Genomic DNA, 24,890 nt, shown 5'->3' with positions numbered 1-24,890 from the left:
ATTAAATCCCTCTGTTAAAATACATGGTAAGAGCTTCACTTTCCTGCATGGATTAAAATCCACACACACACACACACACACACACACAATATAGACAGGTATATATATTTATATTGGCATTTTTATATATTTATGCATAAATACAATAACTACATATATGTATATTGATGATACTGTGTCATATACATTGGTTCATTTTTACTGAATATTAGTAATACTTGAACATGTAACTATTACCAAACAATGAGCTGCAAATCAAAACAAAGAAAATACCCCACCCCTGGGGATAAAAATATATGTTTATAAAAAATAAAAAATTAAAAAAAATTCCTGGATTAAAAATTCCTATATGAGTGGATAAATTAAAGGTAAAATTCTATAATGTTAATTCTTTTATGATCAGAAGTTGCAAAACATCTTTTCATTTTATGTTATATTCTTTCCTGTTCATTAGGAAGGAAATGGTGGCCATTATAGGCAAGAATGCTTTAAAATGATACTATCCTCTTATCAATTCTTAAAAATCAGAAATTTTTAAAATATCCAGGGAACCAAGAGAATTGTGATGAGTGTTGGAAAATTTGGGGTAATTACATGTGCAAAGTATTCCTTGCCAACCTACTGTGGTTGGAGTTACAGGCTACATAAGGGTTTTGTTTGTTTGTTCTTTTGTGTTTTGTTTTCTTTTTCTGAAGCTATTTTTTAAATTCTATTTACCTAAAGCTTCTCTTTTTTGGCACTGTAAATAATTAGAATTAGACCAATCCAATATGCAGAAAAAATGTTAATTATATTGTTGACACAAATAAGCATATAAAATAAACTGTCACTATTTAAAAAAAAAAAAAGAAAAAAGAAAATACCCCAGATGGTTAAATAGAAATGCATACATTTTGGTCTTATCCAATTCCAAAGTCCTCCTCACAGTGCCAGGCTTTCTTCAACAGGCTCGGGTTTCACCTTGACCGCCTTATCTCTATATGCAATGGGTTTCCTCGACAATATTGCTCCTGAACTCATTGTAGCACTTAACATTGCAAACAATACTTCTTCCACGGATCACTGTATGCCTCTGGTTCTCTACTTTTCTTTTTTCTTGATTTCTGGATTTGTTTTCTAATCCTCTAAATCCTGTTATTCCCCAGGTTACTATCCCTTCCTCTCTGATACAAAAGGTAAACTCTTTTCTCTATTATCAGCATCACTGGTTATGATTCTCCTCCTTCAAAAAGCAGAAATTATTTTGTTCACACTCAAGATAAATTCAAGTTTATTTACAAAATATGTGAGGAAGAAAATACAAACTGCTCATAGTGTACCAGTCAGATCAGTCTTTTAGGGGCCTTTTTGGTATGCACATTTATTTTATCTCATTAAAGTCTTCCTGCATAAAGAATTCAGATTGTACACTTTATGTCAAATATGGTATCCTACATATTTTCCTAATATCATTAAATATTTTGGAAGATGCTATTTTTAATGTCTTTATAATATCTCATTATCAAAATGGACCACATTCCTTAACCATTCCTTATTATTAGCCCATTTATGTTAGTAGTAATTTTACATTATTATGAATTGTATTGTTTAGTTATTTTAAGATGACTGCAGCATGGCCTCCTCTTAAAGCCCGCCTTGATTTTCTCAGGTGTGGTTACTTGTATCTTTCTCTATATACTCAAGGGCATCCTCTTCTCTGTGTCTCTGCTCTGTCTCACTGTATTCTAGTCATTTTTCACATATCCTTTCTCCTCCAGGTTCATTGGCTCCTAGGGGGCAGATCTGCCCCAGAAGAAAAGAAATAAATTGTATGAAGAAAATATGGATTTGGCATCTTGATTATTTATCTAGGTCTCGAGAAAGGGTACTTTCTTCAAAAGCTCTAAATATAACAAAGGGCATTTAAATCATTTCACTGTTACATTATTGATTAGTATGTTATAAATTGATGGTTTAGAGACACTTTTTTTTTTTTTTTTGCTGAGATCCATTCTTAGAGTTAGATCTTAAGAAGTTTAAAATGTAATCAATGAAAATACTGTGAAGGCAAGCTATAGACACAACACTATTAACGAGGGCTTTCTTCAAATCCAGAGCAATGAAACATCATTTCATTCTATTAAAGATTTGCTCAAAATAATATAAAGCTATGATGAGAAAAAATTAAAATTCTTAGTGCCTAGTAGATTTCTTTCAATGAAACACTAATGTAAAACTAGTTTATATGATCACTTTTCATAAATATCATTTCAAGCTCCTGAGAACAGAAAACTGGTATTTATTCATTTATTCACTCTCTGTATTCTACCTATGCAAAATACACTATATGAATGGAATTCATCGGTGATCAGAAGCAAACATGTTTATACCCTCATGGACGTTTTACTGATAAAGTGTCTAATTTTACAGTTACAGTTCTGATTAATTTGTTCAATAAAAAGTTCTTAAAATTAATATATTCAGCATTGAAATATCAATAACATTAATTCACAAATGTGGCCAAACTAATTCTGTCATCTAAATGAAGAATTTTGTTAGAAATTTTTAAACTCAGTTATTACTTTAAACTCTCTGAATCCAGAACACTTAAAATAATCACTAATTGTTCTAATGGCACTCAAATACATTTAAGTAAAACAACTAAATTTATGTGTCTAATCTACAGTTCATGTTATTGATAAATATTCCTAGTCAAGTAGACAAATGATATGTAAGTGAAGGTATATACTTTTTAGAAAATGCATGCAAAGAAAGTTATAAAACAAGGACAACTCATGACCAAATAGTGTCAAATTTTTACATAAAAATAATAATTCCAACATAATATAGTGATGTTGCACATATCAGTCATTCTTGCAATATACCATGACTTAACCTTCACATTAAAACTATTTCTTTTTTTTTTTTTTTAAGATTTTTTATTTATTTATTTGACAGAGAGAGACCACAAGTAGGCAGAGAGGCAGGCAGAGAGAGAGGAGGAGGCAGGCTCCCCGCAGAGCAGAGAGCCCGATATGGGGCTCGATCCCAGGACCCTGAGATCATGACCTGAGCCGAAGGCAGAGGCTTTAACCCACTGAGCCACCCAGGTGCCCTTAAACTATTTCATTTACAACATATGCAACAGAAAGCTGAACAATCACATGTAAAATGGATTTGCTTGCTTTTCTTTATCTATTTGCTTACAACCTTTGTTCAAAAAAAAAAAAAAGGATTTGAAACAGAGCTTATATGGTTATTTACACTGACTCAGCAGCTAATTGGTTTTTATGGCATTCTACCAGCAGTCCATTAAGGCAAAGCATAATTGCTTCCTTCATTCAAACATATTCTCAAGCAAGAAAATATTCTACCACTGACAGATGTCAACCAATAAATTTTAAAATGATTCAAAATGTCCATTTCCTCCTCTTTACTGGGCAAACAATAAACTAATGTCTACTTCCTTTAAATTCAGATGTCTAGGACCATACTTTTCATTATAAGAACTTTAGGATATATTTTTGAAAACTACAAGCAACACACATCTCAAATGGTCTTCATACTCCTATAGAAAAGATGGGAAGATATTTCCACAAGATTATAAAAAATAAGGAAGAAATATATTAGAGCATTTGGGTGAAGGTTAAAAAAAGAAAATGAGATGTACATTTTCTATCTTTCCTATCCTCTAATCTTCTATTTTAATAGCATAAAATCTGCTGAATTTTATAGAGTGCAAATTTGAATCCATTGTTCCATGAAGAATCTAATTAGAACATTCTAGGGTTACAAAAACAGATAGTGTCATCACTAAGATATATTGGCATGCTGTGGGTAAAATCCACCATAATTAAGAGCCTTCCAAATGTTAGTCCTTCATAAAAATAAGATTCAATATTTTGAGTTTCAAAGTAAAAATATATTTAAAAAACTGAATAAGGGAGGGAGAATGCTCAATTAACCACATACTATATGGAAATCTTTTTCATGTAAAAGTAGCCAGAACCTTTTCCTCCACAGAATGTAATGTGAACAATTCCAAAACATTTTATCATTCTAGATGTGTGTGTGTCTGTGTGTGTGTGTGTGTCTGTGTCTGTGTGTGTGTAGTTTATACAAAAGCAAACTACTGTTACCATTGCATCAAAATCACAAGGAACTTTTAGTTAGAAGTCCAATTAGATAAGAAATGGAAGCCATTTTCTAACTACCCCATCCAAAATTTCAGAGGTACAATATGTTTAGCCAATAAAAACCTTTCTCCTCACTCACATGCATCTTTCTCTTATTCTTTAATTACTGCTTTAAAAAAAATAATAAACCATGCATGTCTTCACACTTACAGGGTTCCTAGGGAATGAACTGCAGCCAATATATACCACTTTCTGGTGCCTATTTTAAAGATTGTAGAAAATGGAAAATTATCAAGAAATCTCTCTGCTCTCATACTATATAGACTCTTAGAACATGGAAATGATGTACCAGTACATCTGAGCTCTGTGACATAAAATACTCTACAATGGTTATCAGCGAGCAGATATTACATCAGTAGAGTATACAACACAGTCCAACCTGGGAATTAAAAACTCCAACTAGTTCTGAAGCCATTTACAAGACAGTAAACAATATTAATTTATTTTAAAAGACACTTCCAGCTCACTAGTTTTCAATTCTCAGGAATTATTTTCAATATTTTTCAAACTAAATTATGTTGACAAACCATACAAAATAGCATCCACATGCCAAAGCTAAAATAGCTCTCTCCAAGAGGTATTATGTTTTGTATATGTGTATGCATAAAGACAAAAAGGTATGGTTTAGTGATTAAAAATAAAAAGGTATGGTTAAGTGATTAAAAGTACGAGATTTACAACCACTGATAAACTCTGTATCCTTTGCAAAAATTAATTTGCTTCTTTGTCTCAGTTTCTCTTTCCAAAAAATGAGGAAACTAAAACCTACTATAAAACATGTTTTTGTAAAAATTATGAGATGGAGGAAAAAATGTTTTTTTTTCTTGCTTAAAAAGGGGGAAAGAATAAACATATGGGGATATACATGTGTATATATGTAATCACACATAATAAGCAGCATCATATAATAAAACATCTACAACATGCTAGTTTCACACACACAGATTATATAGAGAAATAAATCTGATACATTATTTAAAATAAATATATGTGATTCCAAAACACAGCTTTAAACAAATTAGCAGTACAGATTTGCAGATAACCCAGCAATTATATATTAAACACGTACACACATACATCATTCACATGAAGGCTGAAAAAATACATAAAATGTTGTAATTTCCATGATTGACATGATTAAAATATATAACATTGTCTCAAATTTGGAAACTGTCTTAGGAACTCAAAAAGGTTTTACTACATCAGTGAAGTATGAGTTTGGATTGATTGTATCTGTAACATACAGCCCAGATGTTGATTATACATGGCAATAAAACTGACAGTTCTTTGCATTTTCCCCATCTGCTTTTAACATAAATGGCAAAAACAGCTGCCAGAGAATAGAACATAGATTTAATGGGGTGTGTTTGTGTGTGGGGAGGGGGTTGTGGAATGACCCTAGCTTCTGGATCTTAGACTGCTCAGTGTAGGCAAAGAGTCTCATCATAGGTAACATTAATCCAACATTTGAAAAGGAGGAAGCAGCTATATTCCGTTGACATTAGGGATTCTCTTGCCTAGTACATAATAATTCTAAAGTAAATACTTTATATTTCTGAATTATTACTACTAGTTTTAGCAGTAAATGTATGCCCTGAAATCTTTCATATGTCTATATAAAATGACGGAAGATATTTTAGACTGAAATACTTTCCAAGTTTAATAAATAGCTTCAGCAGCTGAGTGAATATTTGCCTCTGGAGGGACACATTATGCATATAGAAATATGCAAATGTGCATACTTCTGCCTTAGGATTGTGTCCATACTGAGTATCAGCCATCCCTGTCTTAGGTGACTTGTTCCTGAATATTGTCCATTTCTGTAATCTTATTTTATTTTATTTTTTTGTGATGTCATTCTAGGGTACATGCCCCTTAGGGTAAATCCAGCTGATGTTTTCATGGTATAAATAACTCTTCTTCCATTTGGCCTTTCAGTGTTTAAAGCAAGACACAAATGTGTGTATGTGCAAGGGTGATTGTTCTTCCTGAATTCATATTCACGTGGTGAACTAAATGAATGTTAACATTTTAATTTGTGTACTCATATGCATATATATTCAAATGCAAAGATACATCAAAATGCACAATCACATGCTTTAGATTTACAGGGGGAAATGGGCTTACGTATAAGGCTCACTGATTTCAGGGGAACAGAGTATAGATTCATAATGTCAATAATAGCAAGATTTCATATATAATTTTTCTTTAGCAATTCAAGAAAGAAAAATAGATAATTGTTCTGCTGCTTTGTTTTTCATTATTGATGAAAATCTTTTGGACACTAACTTTGAGTCAGGCACTGAGCTAAGTTGCCCATTTGGTAATAATTTTAGTTTTATAAACATTATGCAAATTGTCTTTCCACATTACTTTTTTAACAGTATTACTCAATGAGTAGATAGCTATTGACCTTCTTCCTCTGCACCGATTTATTGTCCAAATTATCCATCATCTTTTTCCTCAAGTTTAGGTAACATTGTGGCCACTAGTAGTATTTGAACTGCATGAATTCTCAATTTAATCTTTCCAGGTGATTATAGAACCATAAATCTATGACTTAATCCCTAAAAAACACATGCTGGTGATTTGTCTGTTAATAAGGAACGTTTTAACCATGCACCAGCTGTCTTCATTTTTATGTTAAAGTCTACACACGTCTTATTTGACCTCTGATGGATCTCCATTTACTTTTCTGTAGAAGCTTTAAGTGGATCGACCCATTCTTGGGATCTCCTTACATTCCTATCTGCTGCTATGCTCACCTTTACCACACCCTAAGGACTGTTGCTATCACTTCCTTAGTGTACTCCGTCCCTCCAAAGCATTTTCCACCCCATGTTAGGGTAATTTTTCTATCTAACAGATCTCATCATGCTACTAATACACTCCAAATGCTTCCTTTCATACTACTGTTACTAGGAGAGGTGATTCTTCAACATCAGGCTCCCAATTTATGTCCTAGCAACCAAAAACTGCTTTAATTTCTCAAACATATACCACATCTAACATTTCTGGGACTTTGCCCATGCTTTTTCCTCTGTCTTTAGTGACCCCAGTTTCTCCGCCTGCCAGACACATTCTCATACCTGGAGATGCCTTTATTCTCCCACACAAATCAAGGTATGCGTTTCTCTGTATTCTCTCTGTCTGTATTTTATTACTTATCACATAGCTTTCAGATTTTCTCTTTGTGTGGTTTTAATTCTCTATACTGTAAACATATTGAAGGCTGGGAATGTGTCCTTTCATCCATAATGTCTGAGGCGGAATAGGCACTCAAAAATATTTGTTGAGTATGTAGTGCATGAAAATACATGCTATTTTCCCACATGTTCTTCTTCTCTTGCATAATACTCATCAGACTCCTTGGATATTTTAAAAGAGAAACCAGTTAGAGTTTCTTTCTTGCCTTACCACCTTAATCTCCACTCTGGTCATTTCAGTATTTCTTTCTTGCCCATCTGTTTTTAATTTTGCCATACTTCTTTTCACTTCTTAACTAATATTATAGAATTTTGATTGAGTCTTCTATGTCTTTCTCCTAGGCAAGCCATTATAGCTTTTTGCTTTAATGATCATACATCTCAACAAAAATCACATAAAGTATGTGAGTATATATACACCTAACATATGTTACATATATAGCTCTTTGGGGAAGTTAGGCACAAATAAAAAAGAAGTAAGAAAATAAATTCAAAAGACAACCAACAGAATGGGAGAAACTATTTGCAATACATATATTTGATATATTTGGTAAGTTGTTAATATCCAAACAAAATAAAGAATTAATAAAACTCAGTAGCAAAAAAAAAAAATCCAATTTAAAATGGGAAAAGGTCTTTAAATAGACATTTTTCCAAAGAAGACATGCAAATGGCGAATACATACATGAAAAGGTACTCAAAATTGCTAGTCTTCAAGGAAATGCAAATCAAAACCACAATAAGATATCACCCCAGAACTTTAGGCTGGCTATTATCAAAAAGACAAGAGATATCAAATGTTGGCAAAGATGTAGAGAAAAGAAAATCTTTGTGCATTGTTGGTGGGAATGTATATTGGTACAGCCCCTTTGGAAAACAGTATGGAAGTTCTTAAAAAAATTAAAAACAGAACTACCACATGACCTAGTAATTTCACTCTTGGGTGTATATTTGAAGAAAATGAAATGAGTATCTTGAAGAGATGTGTGTACCCTCATGTTCATTGTAGCTTTATGCACAGTGGCCAACACAGAGGAACAACTTAAATGTCCTCTAACTGATGAATGGATAAGGAAAATGTGATATAAATATATGTGTGGGTGATATTTATATATACACACATATATACATATATATAATTCACACACATACGCACATTATTCAGCCATAAAAAGAAAATCCCGTCATTTGCAACAACACGGCAAACCTAGAGGGTATTATGCTAAATGAAATAAGTTAGAGAAAGACAAATATTGCATGCTATCAATTGTATGTGGAAGCTTGGAAAAAAATGCCGATTTCATTGAAACAGAGAATAGAATGGGTTGTCAGGGGCTGTGGAGATGGGGAAAGGGGAAGATGTAGTCAAAGGCTATACATGTTCAGTTATAAAGGGAGTAAGTTCTGAGGACCTAATATGCAGCATGGTGATTATAACTAATAACACAACACTGAGAGTAGATCTTAAGTATTCTCACCATATACACACAAAAGAGTTAACTGTGTTAACTATTTGAGGTGACGGACATGTTAATTATCTTGTTCTTGACAATCGCTCCACAATATACACATTTATCAAGTCATCACATTGTACACTTTTGATATATACAATTGTATTTGTCAGTAATTCCTCAATAAAATTGGGGAGGGGAGGAAAGAAGCTGGGAGAAATAGTAATAATTTTCTTATCATGAACACATATTCTTAAAAACTGACTGTGTATATAATGGATAGATGTAGCTTTTTAAAGATAATTATTTTAGTATTTCATTAATAGCAATTAAAGATTTTCAAGATACACATATGAAATTGAAAATTCTGCCAAAATAAATATGAGAACACTCTAATATTAGTGAACTCAATAATGGCTTACAGAACTACAAGTAGAGCTGAATCTATAAATCTATTTTACATAATTTATCTTCACTATTTTGCTGGGGAACCATTTGAGCTGCTGTAGGCATCACACTAAGCATGGCTACTGATAACGAAGAAAATGAGATGTTTGTTCTGACAGAACACGATAGAGATCTTTGTTTGGTATACTGAACAATGAATTAACTCTACATTCTGTAGGAAGGTGAATTAGGATGTCTTCTTCTGGGTGCTTACTTCATGATGGGATGGTAATATGAAAACTGAAGAAAATACCACCCAAAAACCCGAGGAAATAAAAATAAGGATGACCAACATTTGCAGGAACAATTTCTTTTATATCAAATGACTACGTATCTTATAAAATATATTGTCAGAAATCCTACCATTTTGTTTTTCTAATCGTTAACTATGTTAGCACATAATCAGAACTGAAATATTGATTTATGTATATATTTTAATGATAGCTTTATTTTGATGATGAAATTATTTACTGACATTTCTAGATGAAAATTCTATTACTTGGTAGAAGAAAACTAGTTTTTTAAAATGAGATTTGGGGAACACATACCAAATTTCTGCTATTGGAAGAATCTCAGAACCAAAGAGATAAATGTACTTCGAATTATCTTCATCAAAGTAGGTATGTAGAGTAATAGATCCGTATTTGAAATTAGGTTTGTGTAAAAACACATAATTATTTTCTACATTACAAAAGTATAAAAGTTTTCCACTAAACTTTAGAGACTATATAGCTCCCTACATTCTGTGTCAGTAGGTCTGAAGCAAGCTTCTTTATAATAAAAAAGGTCTTAGCCACAATGCAAGATGATTTTTTTTTAAGGTACTAGGTCATAAATGTTTCTACTAGACATACACTAGGAGAGTGCTGTCACATCAGTTAGCCTGCAAAGCACAAAACTGTAAATATATACAATTTAAAGCCAACAGTCATCCTATATGCTAGCTAATTCTGTTAGTGGGTCTGAAGTAAGAAAAACACAGGGATGTGTAAAACAGCAAAATGCAAATGAGTGCTTCAGTCATTAACAACTGCCCTAGTAAAACTATCAATTAAAGTAGAACTGCTTGAATTTTCACTCTTATAATACTTTCTTAACTCTATTTTCTCTTGCACTTAAGAACCCTTAAGTTGGATGTATCTCTAAATTTTTAAGTATTTTCATAATAAATGCATGCATAGTGAGGCAGAAGACATGAACAGACATTTCTGCAAAGAAGACATCCAGATGGCCAACAGACACATGAAAAAGTGCTCCATATCACTCGGCATCAGGGAAATACAAATCAAAACCACAATGAGATATCACCTCACACCAGTCAGAATGGCTAAAATCAACAAGTCAGGAAATGACAGATGCTGGCGAGGATGCGGAGAAAGGGGAACCCTCCTACACTGTTGGTGGGAATGCAAGCTGGTGCAGCCACTCTGGAAAAACAGCATGGAGGTTCCTCAAAATGTTGAAAATAGAACTGCCCTATGACCCAGCAATTGCACTATTGGGTATTTACCCTAAAGATACAAATGTAGTGATCCAAAGGGACACATGCACCCGAATATTTATAGCAGCAATGTCCACAATAGCCAAACTATGGAAAGAACCTAGATGTCCATCAACAGATGAATGGATCAAGAAGATGTGGTATATATACACAATGGAATACTATGCAGCCATCAAAAGAAATGAAATCTTGCCATTTGCAACAACATGGATGGAACTAGAGCGTATCATGCTTAGCGAAATAAGTCAAGCAGAAAAAGACAACTATCATATGATCTCCCTGATATGAGGAAGTGGTGATGCAACATGGAGGCTTAAGTGGGTAGAAGAATAAATGAAACAAGATGGGATTGGGAGGGAGACAAACCATAAGTGACTCTTAATCTCACAAAACAAACTGAGGGTTGCCGGGGGGAGGGGGTTTGGGAGAAGGGGGTGGGATTATGGACATTGGGGAGGGTATGTGATTTGGTGAGTGTTGTGAAGTGTGTAAACCTGGTGATTCACAGACCTGTACCCCTGGGGATAAAAATATATGTTTATAAAAAATAAAAAATTAAATTTGAGTAAAAAAAAAAAAAAAAAAAAATCTCTAAATAAATAAAAGAATTGCATGGTTTCCAACTTCTGAGTCCTAAACAAGGCAACCAAGAGTGAAGGCAGGAAGACATTAAGAATAAACAAGATAGGGCGCCTGGGTGGCTCAGTGGGTTAAGCTGCTGCCTTCCGCTCAGGTCATGATCTCAGGGTCCTGGGATTGAGTCCCGCATCGGGCTCTCTGCTCAGCAGGGAGCCTGCTTCCCTCTCTCTCTCTCTGACTGCCTCTCCATCCACTTGTGATTTCTCTCTGTCAAATAAATAAATAAAATCTTTAAAAAAAAAAGAATAAACAAGATAGGGGCGCCTAGGTGGCTCAGCGGTTTAAGCCTCTGCCTTCAGCTCAGATCATGGTCTCAGGGTCCTGGGATCCAGCCCCACATCACGCTCTCTGCTCAGCAGGGAGCCTGCTTCCCCCTCTCACTCTGCCTGCCTCTCTGCTTACTTGTGATCTCTCTCTCTCTGTCAAATAAATTAAAAAAAAAAAAAAAGAATAAACAAGGTATACTAAATGGTTACAACCCATGTTCTTACTATTTTCCATGATTTATGGAACATCTGCATAATGGTTGGAACAGGTGATCTGCCACGAAAAATCTATAACTAGATTGAAGAGAACCAAATGTCTATTTTACAACAATCCATCATCTCATATTCAAAATTTTATATCCAGAAGTGACTTAAGAAATTAATTCTGAGGATGTGATATACAGAGAATCAATTTGCTATTAATAATTCTGTTGCCATGGGCCAGATCCTGAAGACTTGCCTCAAGCATTCCATCTGTAGGAAAAGAAGGTTTTAACCAGCAGAGTTCAAAACAGCAAAGTGCTGGGAAGATCTCAGGTGGGCAATAGCCTCTTTCTTCTATACTTTTTCTACCTTATACTATACATGTTCTATTTTTCCCTCTTTATTGCCATTAGTTTGTGTTCCTTTGTCACATGTTCTGTTTACCATGAAGAATGGAGGCTTGGAGGCTCTCCAGAATGTGCGCACTGGACCCCTGTACTTGTCCCCAACACTAACCTTTTTTGCATCCCCACTGTGCAGTGTCGGTGCAAAAATGTCAAGGAAAACAGACCTTCCCTGAGTTTGCAGTCCATTCAGGGTAGTATGACGTTAATCAGAATTTCAAATTACACCGTGACAAGTTCTATGCAGATGAAATCCAGGGAGGATGAGAATATGTGACAGAGGACAGGAGAGATGACACTATGGTAGTTGTAGGCAGAAAGTAATATGAAACAGGTCTCAGTTTGGTACACATTCTTATCCTTCAATGCCTGTCTTTTTGATAGTCCTTCTGTGTTTTCTTCATATATAAGCTTCCCAAAGCTTCTCTTGTCCTGTTTTTCTGAGTATCAGCTCTTGTGGTTTTTTCAATTCTATCTTCTACAATATCCCAAGAAGCCCATGCCCTGTTAACCTTTTTTTTCTTCTTTAGTTAGATCAATGAAAAAACATGAACTCTAGAATCAAATAAATCTCAGACTGAGGTCAGTTTAGCCACTTCATGACTGAAACACTTTAAACAAGATTTCTTAACATTTTTTGACCTCATTAAGAAAATAAAAACACAAAAAATCAGCGGACTGAAATTGTCAGTCTTTGAGGGATTTGAGCAAATGCCTATAGGCTTCATTACTAAAGAAATAATGGCCTTAGAGAAAGAAGTCATCTAAGACCTATCTGTAGGATGACTGAATCAATTAATGTATCTAAAGAAGGAGGCTACCCATTAGATACTGGCTGGATTAGCCCAGAACAGAGAAAAAAGGGGCTCTCAGACACCTGTCGAGAGTAGAATCCAAGCCAGTATGGGGAATAGGCAAACTTAACGACTGAATTTTAAGTATTTATAGTCCATTTTAGCTCTTTCCATGAACTATCCTACTAACAAATTTTTCTCTTACTTACTGTGTGCTTAAAAAGCACCATTTTTTTTTTTTCCTCCTGGGAGAGAAAGTGTTGTTCCTTCAATTTTTATTTTTAATTTTGTTTACTATAGATCCTTTTATTATTTTTATAAAAATTTTTATTTGTATTTTAATTAGGCTCTATGTCCAACGTGGGCCTTGAACTCACAGCCCTACTCAATAAAAACTTATTTTATATTTATCATCTGCTTATTATGTGCCACATAATAGATTTGTTGCTGGGTATTCAGTGGTGATCAGAACAGAACTAGTTCCTGCCTCTGTCTTCAGTAGAAGCTTCATGGCACATATATGGCACATATATGACAAGCTTATATATATAAACATATATAAACAAAATGTAATAGGTGCAATCATAATAAGATTCCTAGCCTGCAAATGAGATGACAGATCCTGGAGCATTGTACAATCCCCTCAGGGTGATGAGACCTCTTAGAGAAATACACCAACATTTATCTAGCTTATGTTCCTGCATTAGTTTTCTTGTTGTATTTTACTTCCATAAATACCTACATCAAAAATCAATGAGAAGGTCACATGATATGAGTACAGCATCCAACACTCTTGGATAAATGTCAGTCTCTTCCTATCCCTTTTTTCAATTCTAACTTAAAAAAAACATTTCCCGTCTATCTTAACAATACTGTTTCAGCAAGTACCAGAAGTGTGAAATTATGGTTGTAAGCACAACGTAGAAGAAAGGAAAGGATGAGTCAAATTTCTCTACCTAGAATAACAGGCAGTAGATCACTCCTACTTGTAGTACTTTTTTTTTGTTAGATTATATTATGAGACGGTGGAGGAATAAAGGCATGCCACATACAGAAGGAAATCAACTCAATAGCACTGAATGAATTGTCTGCTAAATTGTAGTAAAGAAATTCTACCTATAATTTATGGTAAAATTCTGATTAAAACTTATTTGAAAAATATGGAGGGAGCTTGTAATTTTCAGTTCATCATGTATTAAAAAAACTGGAATCTATAAATATGAAAAAAGAAGATGTTGTACAGCTTTACTTCCACATTTTATGAATCTGATGTTCTTTATACTAATAAAAATAAAAGAGTAATAAAAGAAATGAGTTACTAAGCTAGTCTGTTATGCCACTATAATGAATGGTAATGGGGTATTTTGTTGGAGCTGAAGATCAATATGATTTATTACCAGATGCTCTACTGATAAAGCTGATAATGTAATAATCAGAGAAGTGAAATTCACCTAGAGCTTCACATATGTTGTCATCTCTACTTATAAATTTAATTTATTGTAGCTTTATCTGATACACCACCTCCTCAATACAGGCAAACCCAATGGGACATTATTATTTAGTATAACTTTTATGTTACTAAATTTCAAGATAATACAAAATCTATAGAGCATACAAAATAGAAGAAACGCTCTGTTGTAAAAAATGAAATAGACTACATGAGATAAACTACTTTAAATGTCACACATTGCCTTCAGTCTGTTATATCTACAACTCACTGTTCTTTTGTCAGCCGACAGCAGTGTTTTGTTCTTTCTTAAAATCAGGATTTAATCTACCCACTCCTGGGTCCAGGACGATGGTGCTCCCACAGAGACCTTACTAACTCTCTCTATTCTCATCTCTCTCTAAACCCACTGTCTCCGAGTTCCTAATGATGGTAGTTTTTCTGCATCTTCAAATCAATCCAGGTCTGTCCTTTAGAGTGACAACTGTCTTTTTTCAAAACACTCTTTCTCAGCCAAACTAAGCCTCCCCTCTCATGCTAGCCCTTTGCTCCTCTTATTTCTGTTGGCTTTCTCTTCTATCACCTCCTTTCTATTCACTATTTCATGGATTTAACCACCAACTTTTATTTTACAATATTAATTTCTCCAAAATCTTTGCCTCAAGTCTTTGTCTTGCTTCAAGTTACTATAGTCTGTATTATCTGATCACCTCTAAAAATCCCACTGGCACCTCAGGATTTCACACATTTTGTTCACTACCATCTCCTTTCCCAGATTTTGTCCTGTCCTTCAGCTTCTTACATGCAATGATACAACCACCACCAGTTCCCCATCCCTCATACTTGAAATTCTGGCATTATCTTGGGTTCATTTTTTTCTCCATTAGTCCCTCGTTTCACCAAATGCCCAAACCCATGAATTCTGCTCCTGTATTAACTACCATTCTTGCTTCCACACCATCATCCCCACTGCTACTTAGCTCCTGCTTTTATGACCTCTTTCCTCTATCAACATGATAGCCACCTAAGGAGGCCTCATGCCTGGCAGTCTGTCCTTTTGCCAATCACTGGCACACAGCTATCAGATGAATTCTTTGAAGATTCAGATGAAAACTCCAGATGAAACTTATATTCAAATGCATTCCAAATAAAGATTTAGGTCCTTATACTACACAAGGCCCTCCATGAACTGGTTCCAAACTACCTTTCCACTCTCTTGGCTTCCAAAAGATATACCGAGCTCCTGTTTGGTTGTGTCTTACATTTCCATTCTTACTGCCAATGTTTCTGATGTTCTATTCATTTTGAAAGCCCCCTCCTCATTTTGGCATTTCCATTCCCTACCCATCCTTCAAGGCCTACCTCAAATGTTACGTCTTATACAAAGGCTTCAATGATGGAGGTATCTCCACTTACTGAATGACTATTTATTAAGCATGTAAAGCTCTTCGTGTGTTATTTCATCACAGATTAACAACAACCCTTAGTTTCTGAAGAGAAGAGAAGCTCACAGAGGATACACAACTTGCCTACAATCTCACAGATAGTGAGTGTATAGCTACCTTGAACTTCATTAGTTTCTCTCTTACACATGCATTAATTTGTACCTCATTTCATAATTTTTAAATTGCATTAAAATTTGCCAGTCACTTGATGGGAAAATCTCTGAAAAATTCATGCTGCCTTTCTTATATTAAGTGTTTACTTAATAAATGCTCTTTGGATAGAAGAATATACTATTACCTGGGGAGGGGGTTTGGGAGAAGGGGGTGGGATTATGGACATTGGGGAGGGTATGTGCTTTGGTGAGTGCTGTGAAGTGTGTAAACCTGGTGATTCACAGACCTGTACCCCTGGGGATAAAAATATATGTTTATAAAAAATAAAAAATTATTAAAAAAAAAAGAAATCTTTCTATATCTTCCTACTACTTAATTTATCATATATTACATATATTACATCTTCTGACTAAGACAAAAGTCTTTCATTAATCTCTGGCCCTAAAATTATACAGGGATGTCTTTTCTGAGGCATTATTTTCCATGATGCCCCAACATGCACCTGTTACTCTAATTAGGTAGGCTCAACTATGCAATCTTTAAAACATCATGCTCCCCACCACCTTTGTCTCTCATTCCTGATGTTTCTCTTCTGTGGAATGCCACCTACCTCTTCGAAAACCATATATTATTCTTTTTCCAAAGGTCAGCTAAAAGATACTTATAAATGCCTTTGATGAACAAAACTAAATTTTGCTAATAATATTATTATGTGCATACATTATTTCATGTCTGTGTCAAACCTCCATAGATTCTAGACTCTTTACAGATGATCGTGTTTTATACTATAAAGTTCTAAGCATATTTTTAAACACCTATTAAATACTTTAAATGATGTTAGTGGTCTTGTGGATTAAAGTTAGTCTCATATAAATAAAATTAAAGCAGCCAATGAGCAAAAAATTAATAGTGTTTGATAATAACTTAATTTTTGTGCCTACTACATAGACTTATACAAAGTTAGGCTTATTTTATCATTTCAACCTAAAATGTCCAAAACTATGTATTTAAACTTTAAGAATTGGCCTCTAAAACAATAACATGATAGGCTGAGCAGTTAAGGATTGCTGTCTTAGCTAACGGATATTGAAGTAAAGATTTTTCCCTAATGCTTACTTCTCAAGGTGGGAAAAGCAGTTCATTTTACATCTTACATGACCTTGTTTTACCTACATGACTTATATTTGGCAAGAACAAATGCACACAGCCGTTCTATACAAAATGAAGTACTTCGTCAAGTCAACAACTTTTGATAGAGATAGCCACTGCTTACATAGGTTAAATGCTCACTAATTTAAAACTCTTGTATTTTCTGACTTTATAATTTTACTCTTTTTATGCTTTCTGGCAGACTATACGATAGTTCAAATGAAATAATGAAACTGCATTTTAAAACCCGAGGTCTTGAGGAGGCAGAACATCATCTCATTATCTTGATTCTATAATTTGTTTCCCCAGTTTGGTCCTCCTAATATCTCCTCCCTTCAAGGTAAACTTGGACAGGAGGGGCAGATCTACAGACCCCAATGGTCAGACTATGTACAACCACACTCTTATTTTTCCTAAATACCCTAATAACACCTTCCCAAGAAAAGGACAAGTAGGATTTATCCTTTCAAATACATTCCTCTTCATTCTACTTATGTTAAGAAAAAGAAAAACGCTAGCACCTTCAGCACAATATTTCATTAAGCAGAGTCAGGCTCAATGTAATTCTGGAAAAATTATTCGTCTAAACTAATTGATCCCATTGGCCTTCAAGAAACACAGAATCTCTAAAGAAATTCACGGTTTGGGTCACTGTGGAGGTGGAGAGATGAGAGGAAATTTCAGGGCACATACATTTCTGTGATGGTCTCTGGCAGATTCGTGGGAATCTCCGTGAGACCTTTCCCACGACAGTCTACGATATTGTTGCTACACGTACAAGCAGCTGGACAGTGCAGAACACTGCAAGAAGGAGCCATGAAGGACTGCTGACCTGCAAGAGAAACAAACAGCAAGGTTTTCCTTCCTGAAACTGTGAATAGTGAAACAAATGAGCTTATCTCCAACAACAGAGCACGTTCTTTAACAGAAATACATGTCTCTAAATATCTCAGCATAAAATTGGTCCTTGAGTTCTAAGATATATTTTAGGCAGCATGCATTTATAGTTCTAGGTCAACACTCAGATGAAGCAAATGAGATTCTTAAAACTAATTATGAAAATGATCATTTTTCAGACTTGAAATAATTGTTAAGAAAGGCTAACCTCAGACCTGAAACTGGAATTTGATTCAAAACTATTCTGAGTTCCAAAAAAAGCAGCAGTTTCAGACTAACCTAGATTTCATTTCTGATAAACTTAAATAGAGTTTGGTCTTTATTAAACTTAAATAGCGTAACTTACTCTATCTTCAAAAAAAAAAAGGAAAACAGTAACATTTTCCTCTTGTAAGGTGTAACTGTTGATTCTAAAAAAGTAATCGTGCACCAATAAATGTGGGGAAAATCAGATCTTTCTAAGTTAGATGTCTTGAGAGGTTCAACATTTGTGCTTTCTTTGAAGTTATTATGATAATTTGTAACATGCCATTCTGTAATTATTAATCTAGACAGTTCTTTTATTCGGCTTGGCCTGGTCTACAATGTTAGCATTAACTGGTTACCTGCAGGCATATATTTTTACTACTCAGTATTTGGAAACAAAACTGTTTGGGAATGAGCTTTGGCTGTTGGAATGACAAACAACAGAATGTCGGTCGTATTGTAGTAATGGGCATCTGCATACACTTGGCTACTGGAACAAGGGGACAGCCCTCTCTGATCTGCAGCGAGAGGGCCTGAGCAGTCCTGGATGCCAGGAAGATGCTGCAAACTCTTTACTAACCCAAGCCCTCTGAACAAGCTCTCAAACTTTACAAAAAATAGTCTCAGTCTAAAAAAGAAACGTGAACTTGCCTTCTTCCTCATCTAGAAAACAGGAAGGGAAAAGTGAAGAGAGAAAAAAAGTGGTTAGTAATGAACTGTTAGTCATTGCATTATTTAATTTTTTAAAAAGCAATCAGACCTGAAGAGAACATTCCCATTCCATGACATTATAAGAAAATTTTGTCTGGGTTGTAAAAAGTCTGGAAAAGTACATAAAAAGTTCTAAAAGACAACACTAAATCAGAATCTTCTGCTAGTACTTCTTGTGCCTCCTTTAAGGAACTATTTGTGACGCATTATATATATTTCAAAATTTTGTGTTATTGTATTTTGAACAGGCACTTCTGAAGAAGAACCAGCCCTGTATTTATAAAATAAGATATATGTCAATATGTATCAGATACTATTAACATATTGTTTTATAAATAAATATAAATATAAACATAAATATCTATATATATGCATTGGTAATCTGCCTAGGTTGAGATGCCTGGACTCAGCTGTGTGATCTTGGATAAGGCTACTTAACATCTTTTTCTCAGAGTTTTCATCTCTTGTAGAAAGATAATATTACATTTCACTACAGTCGTGATGAGGGAGGTGAAATGAGATACATATATGAGAAATACCTAGACTGGAGCTCGAACGTATAGAAAGAACTAAGTGAATGTGACTTCCTGAAATTTTCATATAGGTTGTGCCTTATTTTCGTTTCCAGATTTTCATCCACTAAATCTAGTCATTTATCTCTTAGAGTACACGTGAACCACTAGTATTCACGAAAAGTATATTGTCAATCTGCAACTACAGTCGAGCTACTTTTTAAAATTTCCCAGCAGGTATCCAGGATTAACCATATTTCCAATCATTCACAGAAAAGTAGACATACATTATTACTTAACAGGAAAATAAGCAGCACACAGAATTAAAGTCTAGGAATTTCCTAGAGGTCCCCAGGAGTGAAAATTGAGAAATCCTCCATCCTCACTTCAGAGGAACCTGTCCTTGCCAATCACACACATCCTAGAACCTATTCTCAACAGCACTAAAACAGAGGACGTCCATGGAGTGATTAGTGCACGACGGCACGCGTTAGTGAGCAACACAGAAACCCTGAGAGCATGCATTCTCCACAGTTCTCCGACACGGCAGTGTAAAATCAGACGACAATGTAAAGGTTCTTTCTCCCTTACCACTGCAGACAAATTCGCGTTTTTGCACCTCAGCTACGTTATGGCCCCGCAGGTGGGAGGGTCCCATACACTGAGTGTAGAGACCCACCCGGGGCCTCTGGCGCAGCCAGTCAGACAGCCAGGCCAGGTGGCAGTCGCAGTAGAGATTGTTTGAGTGCAGTCGACTAGGGAAGAAAGAGACAAGTTTAAAGCAAGAAAAACAGAAAACGGTTACTTTGAAAATTGAAAAAAAGAGTCTTCATAATAACCTACAGCTTTATTTCTTAAAATATCAGTAGACAAAGCTAAGGAAGTCCCGACCTAATTCGTTTTCTCAACATTAAACTGGTGTACAACTGCAGAATGGAGTTTCTCTTCATTTACCTCTAAGCCAACATCCAGAAGCTTGAACATGACCATAAAGATGATTTCCTTATGTTCACTCAAAAGAGTAAAAAGAAACAGAGATGTCCAAAGCAAATTGCTTTGCAGTCCCAACATACTGACAGCAAGTTGGGGTGGGGGGGTGGGGAAGGGGAGGTGAAGGGTGGGGCAGGGGTGGGGGTATGTTCATAAAAGTCACGGCTTCCAGTATGAAAGATCCCTTAGTCCTGCTGTTGTTAGTTTCTGGAGGAACTGCTGGCAAAATCTTTTTAGCAGGTCACTTTCGTTTTTTGCTGAACAAGATAGAATAATAATTCAATATAAAACACTTCTTTCATGTCCCTATTCTGATTTCCTTCTTTTTGTTTAATAGCAGAAAAAGGGATTAGCTGCTTTTGGCTCTTGGGACCCTATCCTCAAAGAGCAGGAACTGAAATGAAAAGACATACATGGCTGGGAGTGAAGGAATTAAGTGAGCCCCCCTCTCTGTGTTGGCAGGAATCCACACCAGACCATGGATCCATTCCAAGTGGCAAATAGCACTTTTCCATTAATAAAATATCAGACAAATGTATCCACTAAATTAGGTAAATGACTTCAAATTGGCTTTTATGTTTTCTCAAACTAAAGAAAAGGACATCCAAAGCTATAAATCAAAGCATCATTTCCAGAATCATTTATGACACAGTAATACCATTTTAGTCCTTTTTAGCTGATGTGCTCAATTCTAACCCAATAACAGTAATGGATATTAAAACATGGAACTCGGTCCAGAAACATAATTGGACCATAAAAATGGAATTTTTAAGTAGCAGTGATAATACAGAATAATGAAACAACCAAAGCAAGGGAATTTCAAGTTAGATGACTGTTTTACATTCTCCTTGAGCCTGTAAGATATGGAACAGAATGTCTCGCATCAAAACTTAGACGGCCTGCCCAGAACAAAAAGCTACATTTTGCGAAAGCTGGGTGACCTCCAGCTCAGTTTGCTTGGAAATCAGAGTGGCATCCTTTGGAAACCACGAAGCACACTCTACCTCATTGTTCTAGAAACATTTTCATCTGAATCAAGCATGTTACAACGATTCAATTCCGTGTGCACAAATTTGAAGTGAGAAAAGAACATAAAACTTTAAAACCCTGATTAGCAAAACAAACTATGATGGATTTCTATAGGAAAATAAAGCACACTATCAAAAAGGCAGATGACAGATGTTTCCACATTCTCAGTGGCCTCATTTTTGCCATTTAGGAGCCTGTTCACTTCACATTTTAAAAAATTAGCTAAAGTCAATGGTTAAGCAACGAATTTCATCAAATATAGTCTTGGGTGAACTGGTCTATTCACTTGGTCAGGTTAGGCACATCAAGAAAACGGAATTTATGTTATATCTGCATACTTTCAGAATTGCTTTATTTTGTTAAATCATATTCCAAAGAAATGATAATGATGTGTTGTATCATACACAGAGCACCATATTTTAGTGACCAAAAAAAGGACATTCAGATTGGTACTATCCAAATCATTAAAAAGCTGGCAATTCAAATGATTTTTCATTAAAGAGAAAAAAATAAATACAATATATTTCCAGTTATCAACTATTGTAAACTGCAAATTATTTTGAAAACCCAATCAACATACATATATCCCCCACTTAAAAACACATTTGTTTTTTTCAAGAAGTTCAATGCTTTACTTATATTTCCCACTATTTCTCACATGTTGTATAAATAGTATTTTTGAGGCCAGGGTGATCCCTAATCTGAGTTCAAATGAGATTTATCTCTGAAAATGCTTTAACTAACTATCCCACTTAAAGGATTAATTTTCCTCCAAGAGGAAAACAAAAATAGCTGCAGCAAATACATTATGAGAGAACAAGTTTTTACCATCTAAAATATTTTAATGTTCATCTTCTGAAAAGATATTTTTAAATTCAAATGCTGCCACAACCTTAGTTACAGAAAGACTGGAGAGTTATGCTGTAATTTTACATTACAAAGAATGTAGGAGATCCAGTTCAGCTTTATTAGGTCTGCTTGTTGTACAGTAATAAAATCATAAAGATTTACCATTTATCATTTCTGACAGCCAATCAAGGAGTCTTACATTTCTTAATGAAATGTGACCTCCACAAGAGCTCTAAGTAAACGTCTCTCTCTCCCCCAACTTCCCACGATGCATATCATTGAAAAGAAAGCTTTCATGTTTTTAGAGTGATAGTTCATGTTTTTAGAGTGATAGTTCGTTTATTCAAATATCACATCTAGCACTTTTTAAAAATGTGGTGTTTTCCTTCTCTACCCCGCAATGAACTCATGATTCTGTTCTTTGTTTACAAAAAACAATACTTTAGGGGAACCCTTAATTGATTAAATTGACCTTTAGATATATATTGTGGCTACTTACAAAGTCCTAAGTTTAGGCATGTGGTTGAAACTTGCGACAGAAAGTCTAGTAATGTTGTTATTGTTGAGAGTGCTGTAGAATAATTAAAAAAAAAAAAAGTTAGACATTTCAGGTAATGCAAATTCATTGGTCATCCTATATATTAATTGAGAGACAATGCAATTATGTTTATGCAGGACAACTACATGGTAGAAAGGTAATAATATAAGGAATGCCCTATATGTTAAACAAGACAATAAATAAATGTTATACATCAACATATTTCTATGCTTTCAGCTTTATCAAATATTTGTGAGAGATTTGTCTTATATTTTTGACTAGTCACATGTTGCCCTTTGCACCATGTGCATGAATAAGTATGTATTTATGACACTGCTTAAGGAACTAACATGAGATATTCAACAGTCAGTAAAATCGGGCAGCTGGATTTCCTTAGAGGGGCACTGTGTGTAATTAGTATCCGTAAATGAAGATATTTGAAATCTCCCAAAGAGTCCTGCTAAGTATTCTTTACTGTGGACATTGGCCATGCTGCTGTTTAAATTTGAGTAGCAAGAATGATATCTGCACTTGGGATTTGCATTGAATAGGGATAAAATGTCAGGCTGTAGCAGTTTATTGATACATTCTAACAGTTCTATGTGGCAGGCACGTATCTTGTCCTTTGCTTACTGTGGTGTGATAGTGATCACGGTTTCTTGATGCTAGAGTCAGGAAGATGGGTGGTCAAGGCAGAGATGGCGAAAATAGCATAATTCTTGCTTGTTTTAAGTTGTTCCTACTTTTCCCCTAACACAGGCATTGTTTGTTATTATTTTGACTATTTCTACAATCACCAGTAACAGTTCATTCATCTAGTATTTCCTAAAGGGTTTTTAACGTTAGGGCAACATGGAATGGTATAAAAATAAATCAGGCATAAAACCTGTCTTAAAGTAGCATATAGCTCAACTGGGGAAATGAAATACACAAATTATAAAAACTTAGAGTTAATAAGGTTAAGAAGAGTGCCCCCCACCCCCCGCCCTTCAGAGAAGTCTGTTTATGACAAGAAATGGACAAGACAACTACCCCAGGGCTGTGATTGTGCAATGCAAAGATGGAAAACAATTCTCGTATAGAGAAAACAGCATGTGGGGTAAGGAAAGCATGCAAGCCGCTGACGGAGGCAAGAGGAAGGGCTCAATGACCAGTGGATACCATTTGATAATGGAGACAGGTCTGAAGTAGACTTGGTGAATTCTCTTGCCAGTGTAAGCCAGGCAGGGAACATAAATGGAGAGAAACAGGTTGTATATACAGTAACAGGACATAGAATGAGGACAAGAGATGGAGAGGAGCAGGCAGAGAGTGGGGGATGAGGAAGACTTTGGTAAGACAGCAATGATACTCTGTGCTATAGCAGCTAAAACTCAGCTCTGATGCGTTGCTGCTCTGATGTAATGGAAGGCTGCCAAACAATTGGATTTTCTCAGGAGAAGCCAGAAATGGGAAGTTTTGTCTTTATCCCCCCAATTTTTAAATAGTGGCAACAAATTCAGATATTTCAAAGAGTCCATGGACTGAGTCTGTTTGGACTGAGCGAGATAGGTTTGTGAGGCTACTTCTGGCCAGCTGGAGGATGCAGTTGTTAATGGTATGATTTGGGGTATTCAGGGGGCACTTAGACTTCTAGGCAAAGTAGGGCACAGTAGCTACAGATCTACAACAGGCAGACTTTCTTTCCTACCCAGCTTTGCAATGTATTGAATGATAGAAGAATTAATCCAAGTGATTTGAATTAAGTTGCATAAGAAAAAGAAAAAATAAAACACTTTATGAAGGACCTACAAAGCATTGAATTGGTTGGTTCATGTTATCTAAAAGCCTGTAGCATTTTTCTGTGCTCAAGTGAAATGAGATTTTTTTTCAAACG

The 24,890-nt window shown here is 35.1% G+C and overlaps 1 protein-coding gene across 4 annotated transcripts in view; it reads right to left on the bottom strand.

Moving 5' to 3' along the window:
- The window catches only part of SLIT2 (slit guidance ligand 2), a 357,600-nt gene that overhangs the window by 102,063 nt on the left and 230,647 nt on the right, over positions 1 to 24,890 (bottom strand). For 2 of the 4 annotated variants that reach the window (XM_013061510.2, XM_013061511.2), the window contains exons 7-10: positions 22,976 to 23,047; positions 20,200 to 20,363; positions 19,037 to 19,048; positions 17,936 to 18,074 (exon numbers count right to left, since the gene is read on the bottom strand). In XM_013061510.2, coding sequence (XP_012916964.1) covers positions 17,936 to 18,074; positions 19,037 to 19,048; positions 20,200 to 20,363; positions 22,976 to 23,047 — 387 coding nt within the window. The remainder of the gene's footprint in view (positions 1 to 17,935; positions 18,075 to 19,036; positions 19,049 to 20,199; positions 20,364 to 22,975; positions 23,048 to 24,890) is intronic. The other 2 variants (XM_004762698.3, XM_004762700.3) reach the window with 1 other exon arrangement.

This window comes from Mustela putorius, unplaced genomic scaffold (genome assembly GCF_011764305.1).
Source record: "Mustela putorius furo isolate JIRA1106 unplaced genomic scaffold, ASM1176430v1.1 tig00000083_pilon_pilon_pilon, whole genome shotgun sequence".
NCBI lineage: Eukaryota > Metazoa > Chordata > Mammalia > Carnivora > Mustelidae > Mustela > Mustela putorius.
Note: the sequence above shows the minus strand (reverse complement) of the source record. Positions and strands in the feature narration are given on the sequence as shown.